The 25,645-nt window shown below is 39.8% G+C and overlaps 1 protein-coding gene across 4 annotated transcripts in view; it reads right to left on the bottom strand.

The window, feature by feature from the left end:
* The window catches only part of akap10 (A kinase (PRKA) anchor protein 10), an 87,181-nt gene that overhangs the window by 55,494 nt on the left and 6,042 nt on the right, over positions 1 to 25,645 (bottom strand). For 3 of the 4 annotated variants that reach the window (XR_005944228.1, XM_041197710.1, XM_041197711.1), the window contains exon 2: positions 11,088 to 11,138. Coding sequence is in view for 2 of the 4 variants with exons in the window: in XM_041197710.1 (XP_041053644.1) it covers positions 11,088 to 11,138 (51 nt within the window). In the remaining 2 variants the exon portion in view is untranslated. Of the gene's footprint in view, positions 1 to 11,087; positions 11,139 to 11,569; positions 11,815 to 25,645 lie in introns of those variants that run through there. The other variant, XM_041197712.1, reaches the window with a different exon arrangement.

Below are 25,645 nucleotides of genomic sequence, written 5' to 3'. Positions count from 1 at the left end.
TGCAGGGCCACACCCCTCTTTCCACCCATAGCATTGGTACTGATGTGGACCATGACTGCTGGCTGTTCTCTTCCTGCATACTCTTAAGCTGCTGGTTGGCAACATCTGTAAACGTGCTATCTACATAGCTCTTAGCCTCATGGATGCTCCACAGTGACACCAGCTGCCGTCAAGTTCCACAACTGGGAGCTCAAGCAAATGACGACATTTCCTGCACAAATGGTTACCTAGGGTATGGGAAGTGCTCTAAAGTCCCCACTTAGCTCAGTATGGGCACTCTCAAGTTTGGAGCAGCCCTGTCTTTTCTCTATTTATTAACTGATAACCTTGTTACTGTGATTCAACCATACTACTGGTAATAAACCTTACCAATATTAACAAAATTTTACCAATACTAATAAAACTTACTACTATTAATAAACATTAGCACTATTAATAAATCCTACTAATACTTGCTACATCTTACTGGTGATAATAAACCTTACCAATAAGCCCTATTAATACTTATGATTCCTACTAAAACAACTTATTAGTAGTAATAAACCCTGCTTTATATAAAAAAAAGGACAAGATTTGCCTGTTTGTTCCCTAGTTTAGATCGGAAATACTCACCAACCAATCACCTATCTGCATCCCTGTGATGTCGCACCTCAATTTTTCTTTCCGAATTTGGGCTCTGACTGGAAACGGCCTAACCTCATTGGTCTCACTGGTTCTCGCCTCCCCTTTCCACACTCTATGTAGGCCCACTGCTCTCGCTGCTTCTCACCTCTCAAATGGCAGGAAGGAGCACAGAAAGAAGTATTTTTATTCCAAAAGCAAAATGCTGGATGCTGAAAATCTGAAGTAAAAATATAAAATGCTGGAAATATTCAGCCAGTCAGGCAGCATTTGTGGAGGGAGCAACAGAGTTAACGTTTCAGTACTGTGACCTTAATTCCACCTCGTCGCCATAGAAGGTGTGCAGATGCTTTGTTCATAGGTCACCAATAATGAAGTCTTGAACTGACTAGAGAGAGTTGATTGATAGAGGTAAATTGTTATCCCTCTCCCCAATTCTCTCCTCCCAACTGCAAGGAAGAACTTCACCTTCATTCAGTAGATTCCCAGAATACTTGCAAAACTGCATTAGGAACCTGGTGTACTGCAAATTTAAGAAAAAGGAAAAACACATGCAAGGAAGGCAGAAACAGAAACAGGAAAATAGCTTTATTTCATAGCCAGCAAAGTAATTGCCAGGTGCAAGGATATCAATTCTCAGTGAACAGTTACATAAAGCTCACGACTGCTGATTCTTAGTAATATGTTCAAAAAGTGTTCCACACCCTCAACAATTACAAACAGCAATGATTCTTCCAAATACCTACATAACAGGATCCAATTAACCACATTATCAAAGCATCTTGTTACCAACAAATTTGGCTATTGTTCTAGGTAGAATGTTTGATTTCAGTTTAATCCAACACAGTTGGAAAGATACTGATTTAGAGAAAAGCCTGCTGTTTAAACAAGTATTGTAATTGTTTAATTAAAGGGAGCAGATTATGCTTCAACATAGCCAAGTGGTTATGGTACTGGGTTTGTAACCCCAAGATCAAGAATTCAAATCCCACAATGGCAAACTATGAAACAATGTAACTTCATCTGAAACGGATGGAAACGGGTTTGTACTCGAAAGAGTTACAAAAGAAAGAGATGCTCACAGCACCTCCACCGACGACAGGAAATGTTGACAGTATTTGACTGCAACTGACGGGTATAAATTTATCAAGCAGCAGCCAAGTTAGTGGAGCTAATTTTTTTCTGAATGAAAATTTAAAACCATAATCACATCTTCACTATTCAATTCAATTGAGTTATCAGAATAAATGCTGCATGATGCAACAATGGCATAACCTGAATGTTCTAAAAGTCACAAAACAGCAAAATGCGCAGATAAGTCAAATTGACAGTTTTATATCATTCCACGTTTTCCAAATGCACTGGGTCACAATTATTTCCCTTGAAATCATATTATTTACCAATATGACTAACCCCATCAATACTTGAGGTTTAAGTACATTTGGTTTGAACCATTAAACTGAAAAGTTTGCACTATACAATCTAAAGCAATTTATTTTCATGATGTACCAATTCCAGTCTGTCAAACATCACTTCATTGCACTGAATGATGGATCAAACTAAATCATTAAAAAAAAAGACGTGCATCTATCACACTATTAGGGTGTCCCAAAACACTTTACCGTCAACAAAATACTTCTGAAATCTAGTCACTGTTGTAATTTGGGCAACACGGCAGTCAATTTACACACATCAAGGCTCCACAAACAGCAATTAGATAAAGCGAACAAGTAATCTGCCTTATGTTTTAGTTGAAGGGTAACTGTGGACTTGGACACGGAGATCACTCATTCTCCTCTTCGAATTGTATAGTAGGATCTTTTATGGCCATTTCAGAAGACTGAGAGCGCCTCTTTTTAAAACCTCATCCCAAGGCAGCACCTCCAACAGTGCAGCATTCCCTCAGTACTGCGCTGAAGAGCTAGTCTACATTACATACTCAAGTCTTTGCAGTGGGACTCGAATCTCAAGACCTTCTGATTCAGAAGAAAGACTGCTAGCACTGAGCTAAGGCTAGCACTCATAAAAGGAACAGGAATCAACATTTATGGGGAAATTATTTTGGCTTTAAAATAAGACATTAAAATACATTTTCAACATTTAAAATATTTTTGAGGAATTTTGAGAACTCTTTTTTAATGTTCATTTGTATCTTTAGCAATGTAGAGTATTGTGTTGAAGCCCTCACCTACTAAATATAATACTTTTAATAGCTCTCCTTTACTTTTTTTTAATCACTTCATCATCTCACATTGACATGGAGCAGTTTCACTTTCACATCGATACAAATGACTGAATCTTATTGAAGCACCTGAAGTGGACTTGAAAGCAAGAGACAGGAGTCAACCACAAAAGCTTGTTTCACCATTTCAGCTTTGTCCCTGCTACACCACAACTCAGGTGAGTGTGAACCAAAGTCTAATAAGTTACCAGCAGTAAATCTTCTTGTGCGAAGCATTATGTATGGGGCTGGAGGACTGCTAATATTGCACCGATGTTTAAAAAGTGAGGGAGGGATAGTCCAAGTGCTTACAGATGGGTCAACTTAACCTCAGTGGTGGGAAAGTTACTGGAAAAAATTCCGAGACACAGTATAAATTATCATTTAGAGAAGCACAGAATAGTCAAGGAAAGCCAGAATGGAGTTAAGGGCAAGTCTTGTCTGACTAACTTGACTGAATGTTTTGAGGCAGCAAAAAGGAGGGTCAATGAGAGTCGTGTATTTGATATAGTCTACCTGGATCTTAGTGAGACTTTTGACACGATTCACATGACAGATTAGTCAGTAAATTAAAAGCTCATGGAATCCAAGGAAAATGGCACATTCAAAATTGGCTCAGTGACAGGGAGCAAAGGTTTATGGTCAACAGGTGTTTTTATGACTGGAAGGTGGACACCCTTGCTATTCACAGTTTATATCAATGATTTAGAAGTAACTATAAAGGGACACAATTAAGTTTGTAGATGATAGGAAAATTGGTTGTTTGGTTGATACTGAGGAAGAATGCTGATTACTGAAGAAAGGTAACAATAGACTAGTCAGATAGGCAGAAAAGTGGCGAATGGAAATCAATCTAGAGAAGCATAAGGTAATGCATCTGGGAAGGGCAAACAAGGCAACAATTCAAACAGGAATTCAAAATAAGCAGTAGGATTCTGCAAAATATGGAGGAATAGAGGGACCCTGCAGTGTGTCTACAGGTCCCTGAATGTAGCAGGACAGATAGATAAAGTGGTCAAGAAGGCAGAAGGGATACCGTTCTTTTTGATTGAGGCCTAGAGTATAAGAGCAGGAAACACCGGCTAGGCTGCAGCTGGAGTAATGAGTACAGTTCCGGTCACCACATTACAGGAAGGATATGATTACACTAGAGAGGGTACAGAACAGATTCAAAAAGATGTTGCCAGGAATGGAGAATTTTAGCAATAAGAAAAAATAGGAAAGGCTGGTTTTCTTTCCTACGGAATAGAGGAGGCTAAGGCAAGATTTAATTGAGGTGTATAACATTGTTAGTGGCCTAGATAGAGTGGATAGAAAGGACCTATTTCCATTAGCAGAGAGGTCAATAATCAGGGGCATAGATTTAAAGTAATCTGTGGAAATAGGAGAGTTGAGAAGTATTTTTTTTCCACCCAGAGAGTGAAGGGTGTCTGGAACTCACTGCCTGAAAGGCTGGTAGAAGCAGAAACCCTCATCTGCTGATATTTCAATTTAGTACTGAGGGAGCTTTTTTATGTGCATAGGGTTCACTGGCAAGGCCAGCATTTGTTGCCCATGCCTAATTGCCCTTGACCTGCATACTTGCTACACCATTTCAGATGGCAGTTAAGAGTCAATCACATTGCTGTGTGTTTAGAGTTACATGTAGGCCAGATGAGGCAAGAATGGCAAATGTCGTTCCCTAAACAACATTAGTGAACCAGATGTTTTTGTTTTGCGACAATAATGGTAGTTTCATGGTCACCATTAAAGACTAACTTTCAATTCCAGATTTTTTTTTTATTAATTGAATTTAACTTCCACCAGCTGCCATGGTGGGATGCATTAGCCTGGGCCTCTGGATTTCTAATCCAGTGACATTACCACTATGCCACCGTATCTCCTACAATATCAACGTCTGAAATGAGGCATCTATCTGCTGAAGCAGATATAAAAGTTCTCTTCTGGTGTCCTAACCACCATTTATCCCTAAAACCAACACCATCCAGTTATAATAGTTTATTGTTGTTTGTGTTACCCTGTTGTATGCAAATTGGCTGCTGCCTTGGCACAATATTTAGGATTGTTCAATGTGAAGGAGCTAGAGGAAAATCACACCAAAATTAATATGCTTTCAATTAGGATTTTTTTTTTGCCTGGGTCAGAAGATTGCAAGTTAAAAAAACATATATATATATAGACTGGAAGAAATTCTAACAAAAAGTTATCAACCACAAACACTGACTCTTTTCTATTCACCGATGCTACGTGACCTACTGAGTATTTCCAGCGTTTTTAGTTTCATTTCATTTATCTCATTTGCTGTTTATGGGACCTAAGTGGAAGTTATCTGCACATTTCCCTATATCATAATGACTGCTCTGCAAAAGTAATGCATTAGTTGTTAAATGCTTCAGATGTCAGATGATAATATGGTAGTTGCTATGGAAATGGAAGATCTTTCTTTAAATTTAATTTATCACCTCAAATTGTTCATCATTATCACCACTAGTGATAGAACTGTAAGCACTCGCACTTCAACCTTATGTTATGCCTCTCAAAATACTCTCTTCCAGACACAACTCAAGCTCTGAAGGACAAAACCTTTACATATCATGTACAACCTAGGTGACCTTTTCAGTTCCAAGTAGACAAGCCTGATAGTTTCACATGTCCTTGGCATAATGGAAAGAAATGGCTACAATACAACTGCATAAAAATGACACTTTTCATCACTGCACTTCACTGAAATCTTAGTGACAAAGCTGCATAAATAATACTGCTCAGTGACCGGCAGTTGTACAACAGTAGGTGAGAATAATTTATCAAGCCAACAACACTTGAAAATCTAGTTGAGAGACTCTGTATTTTAAGATCCCTAATGTGAGAGCAAATGTTCTTGCTTTATTTTCAAGTCAGTTCTTAAAAAATCTTTTGATGTTAAGATAAAATCTTTGCTCTCAAAGCAGTGAGTCATTAGTGTCACTAAAGAAATAAAATTAAGTCAAATCAAATGTGGATTGAAGCACAATCTCCCAACATTAATAGTCCCACTACTGCCTTTTCATTCACTTTGGTTAAACTGCATTGAAATCTTTGAAGACACTGAATGATTTGTCAAACACTAGAATCATTGTTCTAAACATTTATAAAGGTTCTACTTCAAATAGAAGTCACAACAGGTGTAATGACATCAACATTTTGAGAGTCAAATCCATGCAAGTATTAAATATTTTAAACATTTGAACAACTAAAAAATTGCACTAAGAAAACCTATGTACAAAAACAAAAATAGCTGGAAAAACTCGGCTGGTCTGACAGCATCTGTGGAGAGGAAGACAGAGTTAACGTTTCAAGTCCGTATGACTCTTCATCAGAACAGCTACGTACAAAATGTTGATAGGAGTTGGTTGAGGAAATCATTAAAAAAAAAGCACCGTGAGAACACAAGCAAACACGGGCAAATCTCATTGCAAACAGAACCTGTTTATTCGTGATTTGTAGACTACAGTTGGTTTCAGGCTTTTTAAGCATTAGTCTCTGTGCTTTGACTAAACTATGAATGTGAATTTCAGAACTGCTTCCAGAGACATAAAGCTGAAGCAGGTCTTTAATTAGGATGAGGCAAGACCACGGGAGCATTTGAAGGATAAGAATGTTGAAGTTGATTCACGCAGGCTCAGGGAGTCAATGGAACTTGGTTTAGATCATTGTAATGAAAGTGCAGGGACTGAGTAGGTAAGCAATGCCATTCTGCACAATTTACAACTTATGAAGGCTGAATGTGGTGGGGCCAGTTCGAAAAGCATTTAAAAAATAAATGCTTTAAAAAGAAGTCCTAAAATTGAGTCCCTGCAGGAGAGTAAGGTCTGAAATGGACAATGTTACAATGATAGAAGCATATTAATTTCGGTATAATTTTCCTCTAGCTCCTTCACATTGAACAATTCTAAATATTGTGCAAAGGCAGCAGCCAATTTGCATACAACAGGGAAACACAAACAACAATGAACTATTATAACTGGATGGTGTTGGTTAAGGGATAAATGGTGGTTAGGACACCAGAAGAGAACTTTTATATCTGCTTCAGCAGATAGATGCCTCATTTCAGACGTTGATATTGTAGGAGATAAGATGGCACAGTGGTAATGTCACTGGATTAGAAAAACAAAGCTCAATATCAAATAAAGCACAAAGGTACTTAGCCACCGCAAGGTACCAAAGATGGCAGGCGGGAATGGCTGATGCAGTGAAGGACAGAGGTGTTAATATGATCCATGCCGATTGGTGAAACTAAACCCAAGGCACAGTTTTTCTTTACTTAGAGAGCTTATTGACTTGTTCAGTCTCAAAACTCTCCGCCCACTCAAACTGGTGCCCCAGCTATCCCCCTATTTATATGTGCTCAAGGAAAATGAATACCCATCACCTGTTACTCTTAACTTTAACAAGATAATTGTTTCTTGATATCACATGCAGTGAATTGAATCAGCTGGTATTTGTGATGCTAGGGACCTCCATGGAGGCCAAGATGGATCATCCACTCGACACTTCTGGCTGAAGATTATTGCAAATGCTTTTCAGCAAAGAATAAGGCTTCCCAAGTCCCACACCATCCTGACTTGGAAATATATCACTGTTCCTTCACTGTTGCTCAGTCAAAATCCTGGAACTCTCTCCCTAACAGCACTGTGGGTGTACCTACACCATATGAACTGCAAAGGTTCAAGAAGGCAGCTCACCATCACCTTCTCAAGGGCAATTAGGGATGGGCAATAAATGCTTGCCTAGCCAGCGACACCCACATCCCATGAATGAATAAAAAATATAAAATACATGACATTAACAAGAGGTGCTTAAAGATTTATGGGAAACAAATTAATGACTTCAGTTTTTCCAATATTAAGCAGGAGGAAATTTTGTCAATGTCAAATACTTAGTCGAAGTGGTGAGCAATTGGCTTAGAATCAAAAGATGCTAAAAACATGAAGTATAAATATTGTTTTTGATCCCATGTTTCTAGATTCTGTCCCCCTGATTAGATGCATAATGGAAAGAATGAGGAGAGGACTAAGGCGATCAGGGACATGAGTTATGACTGTACAGTCTGAGGATACATAGCTATGGTTATTGGGACAGGTATGATTGGAGCCAGGAGAGAAAGCAGCATTGCAAAGGTGAATCAATGAGAAAAGTTCCAACGGGATACAATGACCACTGACATTCAAGGCCAAATTCAAGAAGGATATCAAAATCACTGTCAAAAAGATGATGACATTTATGACTTTGAGAAGAGCAGAAGAGCTGGGAGAGTTGTTTGTGTTACAAGAATAGCTGAAAAAGGAGAGAAAACAAAGTACATCAGGAGATAGTCATTGGGTGACGCAAACTTGCTTTTTAAAATCCTGTGGATCACAGGAGGACTTTGTTAAGTTGGTGTTTCTTGTATCATATAAACAAATATGCTATTGTTGGAACTACACTTACATGATTGCCAACATAAGAATAACCACTGCACTAAAAAAATGAATTGCGATGCTCAGAAGTTTGAGGAACTTGATAATGTGTCATGCAAATTAAAAGTATTTTTTCCTTTTGTTACTGGTTTAAACATGCCTTGTCTAGGTTTGACAATCCTAAATTACAATTACAATTCAAATAATATTATCACAGAACAAACACCTAAGCTAATTGTGTTTTTACAAGTCCTTCAGAGGAACATCCAGTAAATTAGTGGATGCTTCGTCATCACACTTTGAAGCAATCAATTGAAAAAAATAAAATGGCAGACACAAAAAGGTAGTAAAACTTAAAAACTTCTTGGTAACATTAAATTATTTTCAATTTAAAAATGCTCAACCCGCCAAGATTGCAGTTGATTATCTCTTCTCCTTCCCTCCCCAGCTCCCTCATTAGCTCCAGAGCAACAGAACATCTGTTCTTTGGAGTGGACTGAACTATCCTCCAATGAGTTCAATTTCATTGCAGATAGGTTAAGATTTAGCAATCCACGCAGCTATCATCAAGCTCTGAAGCATTTCTGAAAGCAAAACAGACTCGAGGGACCTGTGCCCCCAGCTCATATCACCTCACAAAGAGCTAATTATTAGTTGTCTGACAGAGTGTCATAACAGACTTCTAAATTTTAGAATAAAAATCAAATATTTGTAAACAATTCACACTCATGAATTCCCAAAATAGAAGAACTTCAATCATGAATACATGTACTGTAATAAAAACACTGGGACTTCTATGCATATAAAGGATTTAAGAAAAATAACTTTAAAGTAACAGTGGCCTAAATTTTCAGCTACTATCCGTTCCAATACACAATCATTTTCTATTGTATGGAACAACCACAATCTGTACATTTCACTGAACTTCACTGATTTATGAGAATCAAATACCTTCATCCTTACCTTTTAACTCCTCTATTGCATTGCCCTCCCTACCTTAGCAATCTTCATACTGATCATACTATGCACTCCTCCAAAACTGACCCACTTCACATACCCTATTCTGTCATTGGTAGCCAAATTTTCAGCTACTATGCCCCAGCATTGAAAAAAAAACCCTAAAGACTCTCCTTTTTGACAGTGCCTTTGCTTTTTATCTATCCCCTTTCAGTCTGCTGCTTGGGTCCAGTCGATATCCACTCCAATATAAAAACTCTCACATCTCTCTCACTCTCAAAAAATTAGAAAATCTACTGAAATGGGTAGGAAAGTGAAATTATCCACTTTGAAAAAAGCAGATTCTTTATAAAAGGTGAATGACTTGTAAATGTTGATATTTAGAGGGATATGGGGATCTTTGTGTTGAAATTACAAAGTTAATACACAGTTAATTAAGAAGGCAAGTGGTACGTTAGCCTTTATTGTAACTGAGGGTTTGAATACAATAGGAAGTCTTGCTGCTTCTGGCTTTGGCAAGACCACACCTGGAGTATTGCGTACAGTTTTAGTCTCCTTAATCAAGGAAGGATATCAGCAACCAACAGCACACCCCCTCCCCACTCCAACGGTCCTGTCAGCAGCCCCCCATTCTTATGGCTCCCATGTCCCTTATATTTTTCCTGAGAGTTGATCAACTTGCTAGTGAACCTTTGTTGCGCACCTCTAAGATACTAAGATAAACAGGGGATATGAGGATAGAATAGCAAGTGGAGCTGATGTAGAAGTTCAGCTATGATCTTATTGGCAGAGTGGGCTTGATGGGATGTGTTGCCTACTTATGCTCCTATTTATACATCATATAAAATGCGGTTATTGTTTCTTCAAGGCCAGCGAATAATGCAAAAAGAAACATTCTCCATGTTCTCCAATTATTCTCCATCCCCTTTCTTTCTCTCCCCTCCAACCCCACCAGCAAATTTCAGTGCCCACTGATTCAAACACTGCTGTATACTGCCAGTCCAAAGCTAAAAACAGTTTACAAAAAAGACAGGCATAAACAACAGGAATCAGGAAGGCAAAATGTTCTATACTACACAGAAAATAATTTTTCTAAACAACATTTGTAATCTCAATACAAGCTTCTCCTGAATCAGATAGGCCATGTAATTGACATCTGGATGTCCCTGGGAGCAATTATACTCCAGTTGACTCCAAAAAAACTACCACGTTTGCATCTAAAATATATTCCAAAAAAAATTACAGCTTAAGAATTTTAACTTCTATCAGCAACAACAATTAGACTCTAGCTGACATTAGGATGCACCTATTTATATTACTTCTGCACAGGGAGAACACTTGATCGTCTTAAAAGTAAAGGCCAAGTTAAACAACTCCACTGTCTATCATCAAACTGCAATGAAAAGACCAGTCACTACAATGTGACATTTTAATTACATGACTCCTGCCAAATATCTCCAGTGTTTTGCTTTTATATGTAGCAGAAATGGCATGAACACCAAATACACATTTCAAGAGTCTACTTAAAACTAGGATGCCACGCATCTTCATAGCTGATAATGTTAGCATTGTGTAAATTCCAATTAAGACACGAACAGTTATCATTCAACACCATGGATATGTGAATGCGGTATCTGCTAAAGCAAGGTGTCATGCTGGAAGTTAATGATTTAAGCATTGTAAATGTCTGCTATAATCATGGGCAAACAGTGAAACTCTAGCAACTTTGGTAATCATGAGTTATTGTGACCGTCTCACTTTATGGTAATTTTAGTGTTGCTTCAGTTTTCACCAATGTGTGCGCCCTCCGCACACTTTGAATTTAATTTAATTTAATCTTATTTTAAAATTACCTTTATTGGCTTGCAGCTCTGAGAACTTCTCTTTATCTCCTTTGGCTTTACCTGTACAAAACACAAACATACTCATTAATTGAATGCTCCAATCAGTAGGTTTAGTGCATCTACAGTGACCGTCGTACAAGTTCACCTTGGTACATCATGCATTCCTTGATTAACTTTAAATTAACAATCTGGGATTTAACAACTATTCTTCAAATACTTGCACATTTAGCATAGTAGGGAAGGATCTTACAATAATTTATTACACCAGTAAGGGAAAAGGTCTTAAATTTGAGAACCCAATCTAATATTAGCTTATTTACAATGGGCAGAATGTTACCTGTTGTTTTAACAGAGTGTATGAGAGAAGGTTAATAATTTCCACATTTGACAGATGTCTTTTCCTTGAAGCACACACAAGCAAATGAAGAATGCTTACTTAAATTTGCTAACGTGACTGAAACAGTCCAATTGTGCAGATAGAAGTTACCTACATTAAAGGAAAACGCCCAGAATCATCCACCATGAGACTTGCATGCAGCTTATTTCTAACATCTATATCAATTCATTTTTGTTTTTAGTCTGGGCATAAAGTTGCTTCTTCTAAGCTGTGGATGGTGGACAGCACAGAAATATTTCAAGGGAGAAAATACGAGGAAAGTAAAGTTCCAGGAATGGCAATGGAAACAAACTTTATAGCACTGCATAGAAAGAAAAGTGGACAAACCGTCCACTGCTGAGTACTAATATCCATTTTCAATGTATTATACGATAATTGGAAAATATGCTGTGCTTAACAGATGGAAGCAAGTATTTGTTATCTAGTTGGGCAACGCCAGTGGGTGAAAGCATTATGTTAAATTTTTGATCTTGGCCTTGCAGCTTTGAGCTTTGGCAAGTTGAATCCTGGAACTATAGGAAACTGAGAAGGGTGGGGTGCAGTGAGGGGCAAGATAGGAAAATATGACTGTGTCTCTTCATGACCAGCAAGAAAACAGATAGTTGCCTCCATTATCCTCCAGATAAATAGCAGATGCATGGAGTAAAATGGAGGCAAGAAAGAGAAAGGAGAGAAAATTGAGGTATCAGGAGGGAAGGGTTCTCATTTTTAAAAAAATGCAATTTTAATCCTAGGGTTCAAATCTTAATCCTAAGAAAGCTGTATTTGGTCTTTTCTGTTTGGATTGTTTTTTGAATCCATAATTTAGATGATAGCAGGGGCCACCGTTTCTTCATGCAGTATAGCTGGTTTCCTAGTAAACTGATGGGCAGAAAAACAAATTCAATACAGGTAACTTGATGCCATCTGTCATGTTTATTACCTTTGTTAACATTACACCTACAGCATCTAGCACACCCACCCAGCATGTTCAGGTACAACACTAAAACAAGTGTTAAAATACGTATGCACTATAAATTTACAACAGCTCTCACACTGCGCTTCAAGGTTTGATCAAAATGGAATTGCACATTTGTAATTCATTATCCCTTTTGCTACATATAACTGGCAATAAATTTACACCAGTTACTCAACTACACAAATCAGTCAGTCAGCATGTGCATAGAGTATAAAATTCAAAGTATTTAAAAAGACCAAAGCTACACAACAACTGTTTGCAAATTTAAATGAGAAAATATGATGGTGGAGTAGTAAAGAGCTGACTAAAAGAATCACGCCCAATGTTCATAGTGTGTCAAGCCTCAAAAATAGAGATGTTTCAAGAGATACATTCTAATCTTACTGGCCCAGATTTCGCTATAAAATTACAGCGAGGCTATCAGCTTTCATTAAAGTGTAAATTGGACAATAATTTCCAGTGATCACAAATACAGGGTTAAATGCAAAAATCGGAAATTTTGTGCATCATCTTTGCATGTGCAAATTGACTGAACGACAAGCCCTAATCCATTTTCCACGCCAATTAAAGTTCACAAACTTCCTCAATGGCATCACTCTGACTGAACACCAGTGCCCCAGATTGTGACCAGTAATTTGAGGGGTGGGCCAGTGATAGCGCAGGTGCTTCCAGTGTAGCAGATCAAAAGGATGTACTCTCAATACCTGTCATATGATTAGAGTGCTTGTAGCACTGTACTTCTGCAAAGAGCTACAATCTTTTTCTAAGCATAAAGGAAGTATAAACACAGTGCTGGAAATATAGAGGAAGTCGGTCCAGAATATCTGTGAAGAGAAACAGAGCTAATATTTTGAGTCAAATATGATTCTTCTTCAGAACTGCCAATTAGTTAAACTCGACCAAAATATTCTGTTCGCTCTCCACTGATGCTGCCAAACCTGCTTAGTATGCCCAGCGCTTTCTGTTTTTATTTCAGATTTCCAATTTCCACAGTATTTTGCTTTCATTTTATATATAAAGGAAGTTTCTGTTTCGCCAGACCAGTGCACATTTTTTTTAAACTGAGCACCAGCATCTGTTGTAAACTTGGTAATTCTGCATCTAGTTATACTTTCAAGTCCAAGTTCTGCCAGTTTGAGAAAGGGAAAGAAACCAATTCATTGTAAAAATCACGGTTTTTACATAATTGTCATATTCTGTACACAATCATCTCACTTAGCACTGTTGGTAATTATACAATTCCACATCTGCAACATTCATAATCATATATCCATAATGATACATTGCACCTTGTGGTAAATGTCAAAACCATAAAATACAATGTGACTGGTAATCCTCTGAGCTTAAACCTCGAGCTGTCAGACCAGTTTCACAGATGAGGCAGATTTAGTCATTTAGTAGATTATACAAAATGTCAACAATATAACAATTCTTTCAAATCAAGACAAAAATTCAAGATACAGCAGTGTTTTGCATGGGGCACAAAAATTTCTATTACCTTTACATCCCATTTTGTACAAAACAAAACAAAAATTATTCCCCCCCCCCAAAAAAAGTATCACCAGTACATTGCTTTCCAAAATGAAGTTCAGGAATTTATTTTCCGGTGTAATAACTCGTAGCTGTAGGGCTCATGAATCTCCTTATGCTCACCACTCATTGCCCACAGTCAAAGTACGATATTACCACAGGAGGGAAAGAAAGAAAAGAACTAAGAGATTACTTAAATGCATCCAGCCGCAGTTTCCCCCAACCAACACTTCAGGTGCACCAGTGGCAGAAATCAAAACGCCTTCATAAGACCGAGATCTTTACGATTATGAATTGGTTTGACTGTAAAGATGTTTCCACATGTTTTCCCGAAAACTAGGGACCATCAATAATAAATTAAAAACAGAAAATGCTGTAAACATACAGCAGGACTGGCAGCATCTGCGGAGAGAGAAACAAATGTTTCAGGTCTGTGACCTTTCATCAGAACTGAGAAAAATTAGAAATGTAATAGGTTTTGAACAAGAGAAAAGGGGGGGAGGGGTGGGAAGAACAGAAGGGAAAGTCTGTGATGGGGTGGAGGCCAGGAGAGATTAAATGACAAGAGGTTTCAGGGCACAAAGCCAAAGGGAGTAGTAATGGGACAAATGAAAAAAAAGGTGTCAAAAGATTTTTTTTGTTCCATTACTATTTTCTTTAGCTGTGTACCATGAAACATCCTGTAATTTCTGTACTGGCCCTCCACACTATCACAGACCTTCCCTTTCATTCTTCTCACCTTTCACTTGCTCAAAACCTATTACATTTCTAACTTTTCTCAATTCTGATGAAAGGTCGGAGACCCGAAATGTTTGTTTCACTTTCCACAGATACTGCCAGGCCGACTCATGTGTTTTCAGCATTTGTTTTTATTGCAGGTTTCCAGCATCAGCCGTATTTTGCTTTTGGCCATACATGCCAGATAGCAATCGACAAATCCAATAGGGAATTGAGGAGAAACATCTTTACCCAAAAAGTGATAAGAATATGGAGTTCACTACCAAAATGAGTTGTCTGGACAAAAAACATTTAAGGCAAAGATAGATGAACACAAGGAAGGAAGGACTAGAAGAATTTCTGACAAGGTTAGATGTAGAGGGATGCGAAGTGGCTTGTGTGTACTATAAATACCAGCACAAATCAGTTGGGCCGAATGGCCTGTTTCTGTGCTGTAGATTACATGCAATTCGATACAATACGGTTTCTGCATCCACTGCTGTACCTTTAATTTAGTCCTTTCCATCATACATGCCAAATCACAGTCAAATTTACAATTGAGAAACATCACTGTTCAAACATTGTTTTGGTTCCTTATACAGGTGTCATCAAGGGAATTGACTGGCTGGCTAATTGGGTTTGAATATTGTTTTTTTCATCTGTGTCATTACTTGGCACAAACCAACAATCTTATTAAAGCCCACTTACTTCATTGCCCTATGCCAATGGCAGCCCCAATTTTGGTGGCATTACAATAAACAAACAAATGCAGCAAAAGCTGAAAGCCCTACTGAAAGAAATAGAAGAAAGCAGAGTCAGCGGCATGAATCCCAATAGGTCTGACACAAGCAAGCAGATGTACATAATTGGCTTAGTACCTCTCTTTTCTGGCTCATTAAACACAATCAATCCAATGGGGGAAAGAAAATTACCAGATGAACAAATATCTTGGTTGTGATACCATTGGATTAATGGTTGTCAGATCATCAACGGGTGCTGTCAATGCAAGGACAACATGCCTCTACTGTCAATGCACTCCTTAAAGTTGAAAGCACTTATTTAGGGGGCATAACTGAAAACAGTCCATTCCACAGCAACAACATCCCTCGTCGCAATAAGCAGATAAACTCATTGCTTAAAAGAAAAAACAATCACATTTTTTTTAAAAAAGGGGTAATGTCACCACATGGATAGGTTCTGGTTGGCAGTGTTCCTGGAACAAGGAGAAAGAATGGATTCCAAATACTGCAGGCCTCTGCTGAAAATGTTCCACTGCTGTTGTGGATTTTGCAGCATAAATTTTGTGAGCCCCCCACCCCCCCATTTCCACACAGTCTGTGTTTAAAATCTTGCAAGTTTCACAATTAGCAACATGTTGGTGGTCATGTCATCAAATCCCATCACTCCCCATGCTACAAAACAGCTAAAATACGCAAGTCAACAATGCACCATTAAATAACGCTGCATCTCACTTGAGGCAGAAAGATCACAACTGCTTTCTCTTACTTTCTCTGCAGTGCCATGCAAAACAGTCAGTCAACAAATAACTGGAAATTCATATCCGTAGGGAGTGAAAGGAATGGCCTTTCATTTCACATTATGTTCATTTGATGGATGAAAGTCAAGGGGTAGACATTAGCTCCCCAATGGAGGGCAATCATTGCAATTTGATGTGAGCCCCAATTTTACTACTAAATGACTCCACTTAACATCTTCAAATGTACTGTACAAGTTCTAATGTACACAATAGAAACACAATATATTTGAGGAACTTATAAAGAAACTTTACACGCCAGGCTAAGCAGCAGCATAATATAGGTAGAATAGGATAGTCCCAAAGATGATATACATGTGCCTAACAAGATGTATTCGAAAAGCTATTAATATTGCCTTTTTATACTTCCGTTCTGTTATGCGGTTTATTGCACAATCATGACTAATCCAGTGGTCTAGAATCTCTACTCTGCACTTTATTAAAGCTGCACCTCTGCCGTAAAATAACCCCACCTCTCCTTGATGTCTCCACCTAAATAGTCTTGCTGAAACTGCAAACTAACCAGATGAGAAAATCATAAGAGGCAAACCAAATCCTTAATGCTCATCGTACAATATGCCACCATTCTAACTCATTGGCACCTTTCAATGCTAAATTTTCTTTTTACTTCCTATCATTGTTTCACTTCCTTCCAAAAATAATTCTTGCAACAATAGGTTTGCAACAGCCACATTGAGCATTATCTTTGCAGATTATGGATGTAAGTTCTGCAATCGTCCACATGGGTGCAATGGGGTGAAATTTATAACTAACATGCACATGCTCAAATTGTTGAAAATACACAAACTCAAAAACATCAAAATCATATTTTAGCAAACTACAAAGGCATAAATCCAAGATGTTCATCAGCAGTACTTCTATTTTCTCGTAAACACCAGGGCACAAACTGATGTGTTGATTCAACAATGGCTTGCTGCAGTCTTTCACATACAAATATTGCTTTCTTTTAAAAATAGGCCTGACTGAAAAAAAATCCAAAATGGTCTCAATAAATTTGAACTCATTTGGTTTGTAAGGAAACTTTATACCATAACTTCATTAAGTGCACTGTGCCCAAAATATCTTTTTTTTTATTCACTCATGGGTTGTGGGCATCACTGGCAAGGCCAGCTTTATTGCCCATCCCTAGTTGTCCTTGAAAAGGTGGTGGCATGTCACCCTCTTTAACTACTGCCTTCTGTGAGGTGAAGGTACACCTACAGTGATGTTAGCTGGAGAGTTTATAGAATGGTTACAGCACAGACAAAGATTATTTGGCCCATTGTGCCCCTGCCAGCTCTCTGCAAGAGCAACTCATCTAGTCCCATTTCCCCGCCTTTTCCCTGTAAACATTTCCTCTTCAGATCATTATCCAATTCTCTTTTGAAGGCATCAACTATATCTGCCTCACCACATTCTCAGACAGTGCTCTCCAGATCCTAAATACTCACTGTGTAAAATATGCTTTTATCGTGTCATCGTTGCTTCTTTTTCCAATCATCTTAAATTCGTGCCCTTTGGTCTCAATCCTTCTGCCAATGGAATAGCTTCTTCCTATCCACTCTGTCCAGACCACTCATGATCTTAAACACCTCTATCAAATCTCCTCTTAATCTTCTCCTCTCCAAGGAGAACAGCCCCAGTTTCTCCAATCTATCCACCGCTCCAGGATTTTGGCTCAGCAATGAAAGGAAACAGCAATTTTTCCAAGTCAGGATGATGTATAAAACGGAGGAGAATTTGTTGATAGTTGGTAGTGTTCTCATGCACTTTCTGCCCTTGTCCTTCTAGGTGGTAGAGAGTTTGGGAGGTGTTGTCAAAAAAGCTTTGGGAGTAGCTGCAGTGCATCTTGTAGATGGTACACACTACAAGCACGGTGCACCAGTAGTGGAAGGAGTGGTTGTTTAAGATAATGAATGGAGTGCCAACAAAACGAGCTGCTTCATTCTGGATGGCGTTGAGCTTCTTGAGTGTTGTTGGAGCTGCACTGATCCAAGCAAATGGAGAGTATTCCATCACAATCTTGACCTGTACCATGTTGATGGCAGACAGACTTTGAGGAGTCAGGAAGCGAGTTCCTTGCTGCTATTTGTCTGGCTGGTCCAGTTAAGTCTCTGGTTTATTGTGGTTTGCAAAATTAATAAAATTCAGACCGCTACACTACAGCTTTGAGGGTTCTTTGGGGATAAATTGAAGGAAGCTAAATTCTGCACCTAACCCACACTAAACCTCATTTCATTGCCCCACATTAAAATTTTTAAGAGGGAAAAAATTTACCCATTATTTTTAAATGCCGTACATAAAGATATCCCTACAAAAGAATAATGCTAAATATGATCATGAAGGGAAAAAAAATGATGATTAGAATAGATATGAAGGAGGAAAAATTATTCTTGTACAAACTCTGGATGAAACATATTAAGGAAATATTTGTATTTTATAAGCTAGGTCAGTTTTATCTTATAAAAGCAAAATACTGCAGATGCTGGAAATCCGAAATAAGAACAAAGAAAACTCTGGGTTCTGATGAAAGATCATCAACCTGTTTCTCTCTACAAATGTGACATGATCTGTGTTTTCCTTCAGTTTTATCTCATAGACGTTTACAGCACAGGAGGCCATTTGGCCCATCATGTCTGCGCTGGCCAACAAAGATGACTACACTAATCCCATTTTCCAGTGTTTGGCCCTGGAGGCTATGGCAACACAAATGAATACCTAAATATTTCTTACACGCTGCGAGAGTTTCTGAGTCAACCACCCTTTCAGAGAATGAGTTCCAGACTCCCACCACCCCCGGGTGAAAACATTTCTCCTCCACTCCCCTCTTAGCCCTCTACCTCTTACCTTAAATCTATGCCCCTTGGTTATTGACCCCTCTACTAATGGAAAAAGTGCCTTCCTATCCACCCTATCTATGCCCCCCATAATCTTATACACCTCTATCAAGTCCCCTTTGCTGCTCCAAGGAAAACAACCCCATCCTGTCTAATCTTTCCTCATAGCTCAGACCCTCCAGCCCAGGCAGCATCCTGGTAAATCTCCTCTGCACCCTCTCCAGTGCAATCACATCCTTCCTATAATGTGATGACCAGAACTGCATGCAGTACTCCAGTTGTGGCCTAGCCAGCGTTTCATACCATTCCAACATAACCTCCTTTCTCTTGTATTCTATGCCTTAGCTAACAAAGGCAAGTATCCCAAATGCCTTCTTAACCACCTTATCTACCGGCCCTGCTACCCTCAGGGATCTATGATTATGCACACTAAGGTCCCTCTGATCTTCAGTACTTTCCAGGGTCCTATCCTTTATAGTGTAATCCCTTGCCTTGTTAGACCTCGCAAATGCATTATCTCACAGTTTTCCAGGCTGAATTCCATTTACTACTGCTCTGCCCACCTGACCAGTCCATTGATATCCTCCTGCAGTTTATGACTATCCTCTTCACTATTTACCACCCTACCAATTTGTGTGTCATCTGAGAATTTCTTGATCATGCCCCCTAAATTTAAGCCCAAATCATTTATGTACACCACAAACAGCAAGGGCCCCAGCACCAAGCCCTGTGGAACTCTACTGGAAACAGACTTCTAGTCATAGAAACATCCCTCTACCATTACCCTCTGGTTCCTGTCTCTCAGCCAATTTTGCGTCCAACGTGCCATTTTGCCTTGGATCCCACGGGCTCTTACTTTCTTGACCAGTCTGCCATGAGGGACCTTATCAAAAGCCTTGTTAAAGTCCATGTAGGCCACATCAAATGGATTACCCTCATCAAAACTCCTGGTTACCTCCTCAAAACATTTGATCGAATTTGGCAAACACGACCTTCCCTTACAAAAGCCATGCTGACTATCCCTGATGAATTGGTGTCTCTCCAATTGTAGATATATTCTGTCCCTCAGAATTCTTTTTGGTAACTTCCCCACCACCAAGGTTAGACTGACTGGCTTATAATTTCGTGGTCCGTACCTTCCTCCCTTTTTTAAATAATGGGACAACGTTAGCAGCCCTCTGGCACCTTACCTGTGGCCAGAGATTTGAAAATCACTGCCAGGGCCTCTGATACCTCTTCCCTTGCCTCCCTCAACAACCTAGGATACATCTCAGATAAAAACAAAAAACTGTGGATGCTGGAAATCCAAAACAAAAACAGAATTACCTGGAAAAACTCAGCAGGTCTGGCAGAACTGTTCTGTTGAAGGGTCATGAGGACTCAAAACGTCAACTCTTTTCTTCTCCACTGTTGCTGCCAGACCTGCTGAGTTTCTCCTGGTAATTCTGTTTTTGTTTTGGATTTCCAGCATCCGCAGTTTTTCTGTTTTTATCTCTGTGCTTAATAACTTGTCTATCTGACCTTGTAAATGACTCGTCTACTTGAGTATCCTTTGAACCCTAGTTTCAGTCCAATCTCTCATACCGTTTGAGATTAAGTATTTCTGGAGTACATTCAGATGCAACTCTCTCAGCCTTATTTTCCCAGTAATATTTGCTTAAGTAGCCTCTGACTGTCCTCCGCTTCACGTTGAATTTTTGCCTTTCATGCCCCTTGTACTGTTTCTGTTAATATTTGATGACAGCAATTACTTTGTGTAAATTCAAGTCATAAATGCAACTGCCTCCTAGCATGCATCATCCTATGCACCCTCACCTTTACAGCAATCTACTGTATTTAAGATGATCTGCACGGGAGCCTTCGGTTTATCCCTTGCCTGATCTCCTTTACAAATTTTTATCAACTCAGGAGGTTGGAAATACATTTTCCAGAGTTTTTTTTCTTCTGGTTTCTTGCCTCTTCCATGAGATTACATGGCTAGGGAGAGAGGAGGGTGTGGGGTTGGAAGGAGGTGGGTATATTATGACCCTCCAGAATCGTGAATGTGAAGCAGCTAGTCTTTCCCTATCATTTCTGTATATTCATATTGATTAAGAAATACTAGATAAAGCTCCCCTAGGCATTACCCAAATTATCCACAGATTCTCCATTTTCTTACTTTTATTCCCACACACATTATGGTTATTTTCCTTCAAGCATCCTTGCGTAACAAACTCAACAATTTGTGCTTTCTGGGAGTAATACTCTGCAGCAAAACACAACTGGATACTGGATACCTAGTTGACTGATTCGAGAATTACTATACCTGGAGCTTGAATGTTCAATTGCAAATGCTGCAATACTTAGTTTCCCATGAAAGGGGAAGGTAGTTGCATAGTGGTATTGTCGCTGGACTTGTATTCCAGAGATCCAGGGTAATGCTCTGGGGACCCAGGTTTGAATCCCACCATGGCAGATGGTGGAATTTGAATTCAATAAAAATCTGGAATTAAAAGTCTAATGCTGACCATGAAACCATTGTCGATTGTCATAAAAGCTCATCTGGTTCACTAATGCCCCTAAGGGAAGGAAATCTGCTGTCCTTACCTGTGTCTACATGTGACTCCAGACCCACATCAATGTGGTTGACACTTAAAATGCTCTGAATAAGGCATTTTGTGATAGGCAATAAATGCTGGCCTAGCCAGCGATGCCTACATCCTATGAATGAATAAAAAAAAAAGGCAGAGGGTCTACCTCACTGACAACTGTACAGCAACATGGTCCTTTCAGGCATTGAACAGTAAAGAATAAGTTATCAATTATAATAGGAAATGTTAATCGTGAGCATCGTTATAATAATTAAATAGCGATAATAGGGCAAGGGAACAGAGGTGAAAACCAATAAGCAGCATGATCAAGGTTATAAAAACAAAAAAACTGCGGATGCTGGAAATCCAAAACAAAAACAGAATTACCTGGAAAAACTCAGCAGGTCTGGCAGCATCGGCGGAGAAGAAAAGAGTTGACGTTTCGAGTCCTCATGACCCTTCGACAGAACTTGAGTTCGAGTCCAAGAAAGAGTTGAAATATTAGCTGGTTTAAGGTGTGTGTGTGGGGGGCGGAGAGATAGAGAGAGAGAGAGGTGGGGGGGGGGGGTGGCGGGCGGTGTGGTTGTAGGGACAAACAAGCAGTGATAGAAGCAGATCATCAAAAGATGTCAACGACAATAGTACAATAGAACACATAGGTGTTAAAGTTAAAGTTGGTGATATTATCTAAACGAATGTGCTAATTAAGAATGGATGGTAGGGCACTCAAGGTATAGCTCTAGTGGGGTTTTTTTTTTAATTTTTTTTAAATAATGCAAATAGGTGGGAAAAGGAAAATCTTTATAATTTATTGGGAAAAAAAGGAAGGGGGAAACAGAAAGGTGGTGGGGATGCGGGAGGGAGCTCACGACCTAAAGTTGTTGAATTCAATATTAAGTCCGGAAGGCTGTAAAGTGCCTAGTCGGAAGATGAGGTGTTGTTCCTCCAGTTTGCGTTGGGCTTCACTGGAACAATGCAGCAAGCCAAGGACAGACATGTGGACAAGAGAGCAGGGTGGAGTGTTAAAATGGCAAGCAACAGGGAGGTTTGGGTCATTCTTGCGGACAGACTGCAGGTGTTCTGCAAAGCGGTCGCCCAGTTTACGTTTGGTCTCTCCAATGTAGAGGAGACCACATTGGGAGCAACGAATGCAGTAGACTAAGTTGGGGAAAATGCAAGTGAAATGCTGCTTCACTTGAAAGGAGTGTTTGGGTCCTTGGACTCAGTGAGGAGAGAGGAAGTGAAGGGGCAGGTGCTGCTCTTTTGCGTGGGCATGGGGTGGTGCCATAGGAGGGGGTTGAGGAGTAGGGGGTGATGGAGGAGTGGACCAGGGTGTCCCGGAGGGAGCGATCCCTACGGAATGCCGATAAGGGGGGTGAAGGGAAGATGTGTTTGGTGGTGGCATCATGCTGGAGTTGGCGGAAATGGTGGAGGATGATCCTTTGAATGCGGAGGCTGGTGGGGTGATAAGTGAGGACAAGGGGGACCCTATCATGTTTCTGGGAGGGAGGAGAAGGCGTGAGGGCGGATGCGCAGGAGATGGGCCGGACACGGTTGAGGGCCCTGTCAACGACCGTGGGTGGAAAACCTCGGTTAAGGAAGAAGGAGGACATGTCAGAGGAACTGTTTTTGAAGGTAGCATCATCGGAACAGATGCGACGGAGGCAAAGGAACTGAGAGAATGGGATGGAGTCCTTACAGGAAGCGGGGTGTGAGGAGCTGTAGTCGAGATAGCTGTGGGAGTCGGTGGGTTTGTAATGGATATTGGTGGACAGTCTATCACCAGAGATTGAGACAGAGAGGTCAAGGAAGGGAAGGGAAGTGTCAGAGATGGACCACGTGAAAATGATGGAGGGGTGGAGATTGGAAGCAAAATTAATAAATTTTTCCAAGTCCCGACGAGAGCATGAAGCGGCACCGAAGTAATCATCGATGTACCGGAGAAAGAGTTGTGGAAGGGGGCTGGAGTAGGACTGCAACAAAGAATGTTCCACATATCCCATAAAGAGACAGGCATAGCTGGGGCTTGCCATTTTAACACTCCACCCTGCTCTCATGCCCACATGTCTGTCCTTGGCTTGCTGCATTGTTCCAGTGAAGCCCAACGCAAACTGGAGGAACAACACCTCATCTTCCGACTAGGCACTTTACAGCCTTCCGGACTGAATATTGAATTCAACAACTTTAGGTCGTGAGCTCCCTCCCCCATCCCCACCACCTTTCTGTTTCCCCCTTCCTTTTTTTTCCAATAAATTATAAAGATTTTCCTTTTCCCACCTATTTCCATTATTTAAAAAAAAAACCCCACTAGAGCTATACCTTGAGTGCCCTACCATCCATTCTTAATTAGCACATTCGTTTAGATATCACCAACTTTAACACCTATGTGTTCTATTGTACTATTGTCGTTGACATCTTTTGATGATCTGCTTCTATCACTGCTTGTTTGTCCCTACAACCACACACCCCCCCTCCACCTCTCTCTCTCTCTATCTCTCCGCCCCCCACACACACACCTTAAACCAGCTTAAATTTCAACTCTTTCTTGGACTCGAACTCAAGTTCTGTCGAAGGGTCATGAGGACTCGAAACGTCAACTCTTTTCTTCTCCACCGATGCTGCCAGACCTGCTGAGATTTTCCATGATCAAGGTTATGTTGGGAAGTCATTCTTCAAGGGGGTGATAATACCTGGAATGGACTTAAAGGTAAGCTGACAGAGACTGAAATTCTGGAATTATTCATGAGACAGTTATATGATGTGATGTGGCAGCTGTGATGGGGGAAACGGAAGAAGTGGGGAAAAACCTGGGTTCCCAAGGAAGACTGAGCTAGATGGGCTTAAAAGGGGATCAGTAACAGCAGGTTGTTGCACAATCTGTGGCTCCCAAAACAGACGCTGCACTAATTGATTTGTCCTTTTTTGCCAACTATGGCAGGTGTAAAAATATTTAGAGACAGTAGTGTGATGGCACTGATGAACATGCATGTTATGAGGCTGTGGAACCTTAGAAACTAAGGTTTTCTGTTAATTTTAATAGTAACTTCATTATGGCATATTTGGGGTTTCTGGCCTATTTGTTTACATTAATCCAAGCAGCTATTGTTTAGCTCTTCATCACCATCTCTACTCCCGGCCCCCAAAAAAAACAACTTTTCACTCCAAGCAGCCGAACTCTAACTAGGTCAATCAGATTTTCCATGTAAACAGCTTAATCCCCATGTAGTGTTGCGATGCATCAAATCAAATATATTATGACACAATGCTAGGATGCAGCTTTGCACCCATGACTATATACAAAGCAAATTCCAGATTTGTCTTCAAGTGTGAACGAGAGACCGACAGCTTTGCCCCAAAGGATGAAAATGAAGAGAGGAAAGAAAGCAAAAAAAACCCATCAGCCATCACAAGGCACATTCCAAACATCTTGGCAGCAAGGTCAACAGCACACTAGCGAAGACTTGAGGGTGGGTAGGTCATGTGCCTCGGAAGTATACTGACAGGGGAAATTTGGAAGCGAAGAAATAGAAAATAGCTCAGAAAAATAACCATCCAAGATCCGGCATCATTTAAAATACGTACAATCTTGTTTTGTGAAAATTGTGCTTTTCTGCTCAGATTATCCACCAGTCACAGCATTTACAGTAACAAACTTAGCTCCAAGGTCATTTGTGTACTACATTTGTGAAGCAACCGCCTTGAACAGTTCAATTTCATACTTTCACCATGCATCAGATGTAAAAACATTCTGTAGTGTGAGATGGTGTGGTCAATGTACTGAGTTCTAAGAATGTAAAAGATGTCAAGGGCACAAAAAGACCTTCTGCCATTGAAGATGAATTTCTCTAAAGTATTTTCCTAAACTGGCCTAAGATACTTTCTAACCTCTCCCAAGAGGCTCTATGACATAGGAATGGGTAGATGGTGCAAGCGGATTGCACTATGTCTGGATGGGATGGACCATTTGGTCATTCTCCAATTCAAACATTCCTATATTGTAGAAATCTACAGGTTTTTGTAGTAC

Source organism: Carcharodon carcharias, chromosome 10 (assembly GCF_017639515.1).
Source record: "Carcharodon carcharias isolate sCarCar2 chromosome 10, sCarCar2.pri, whole genome shotgun sequence".
Taxonomy (NCBI): domain Eukaryota; kingdom Metazoa; phylum Chordata; class Chondrichthyes; order Lamniformes; family Lamnidae; genus Carcharodon; species Carcharodon carcharias.
The sequence above is the reverse complement of the archived record's forward strand: the minus strand, read 5'-3'. Positions and strand labels throughout refer to the sequence as shown.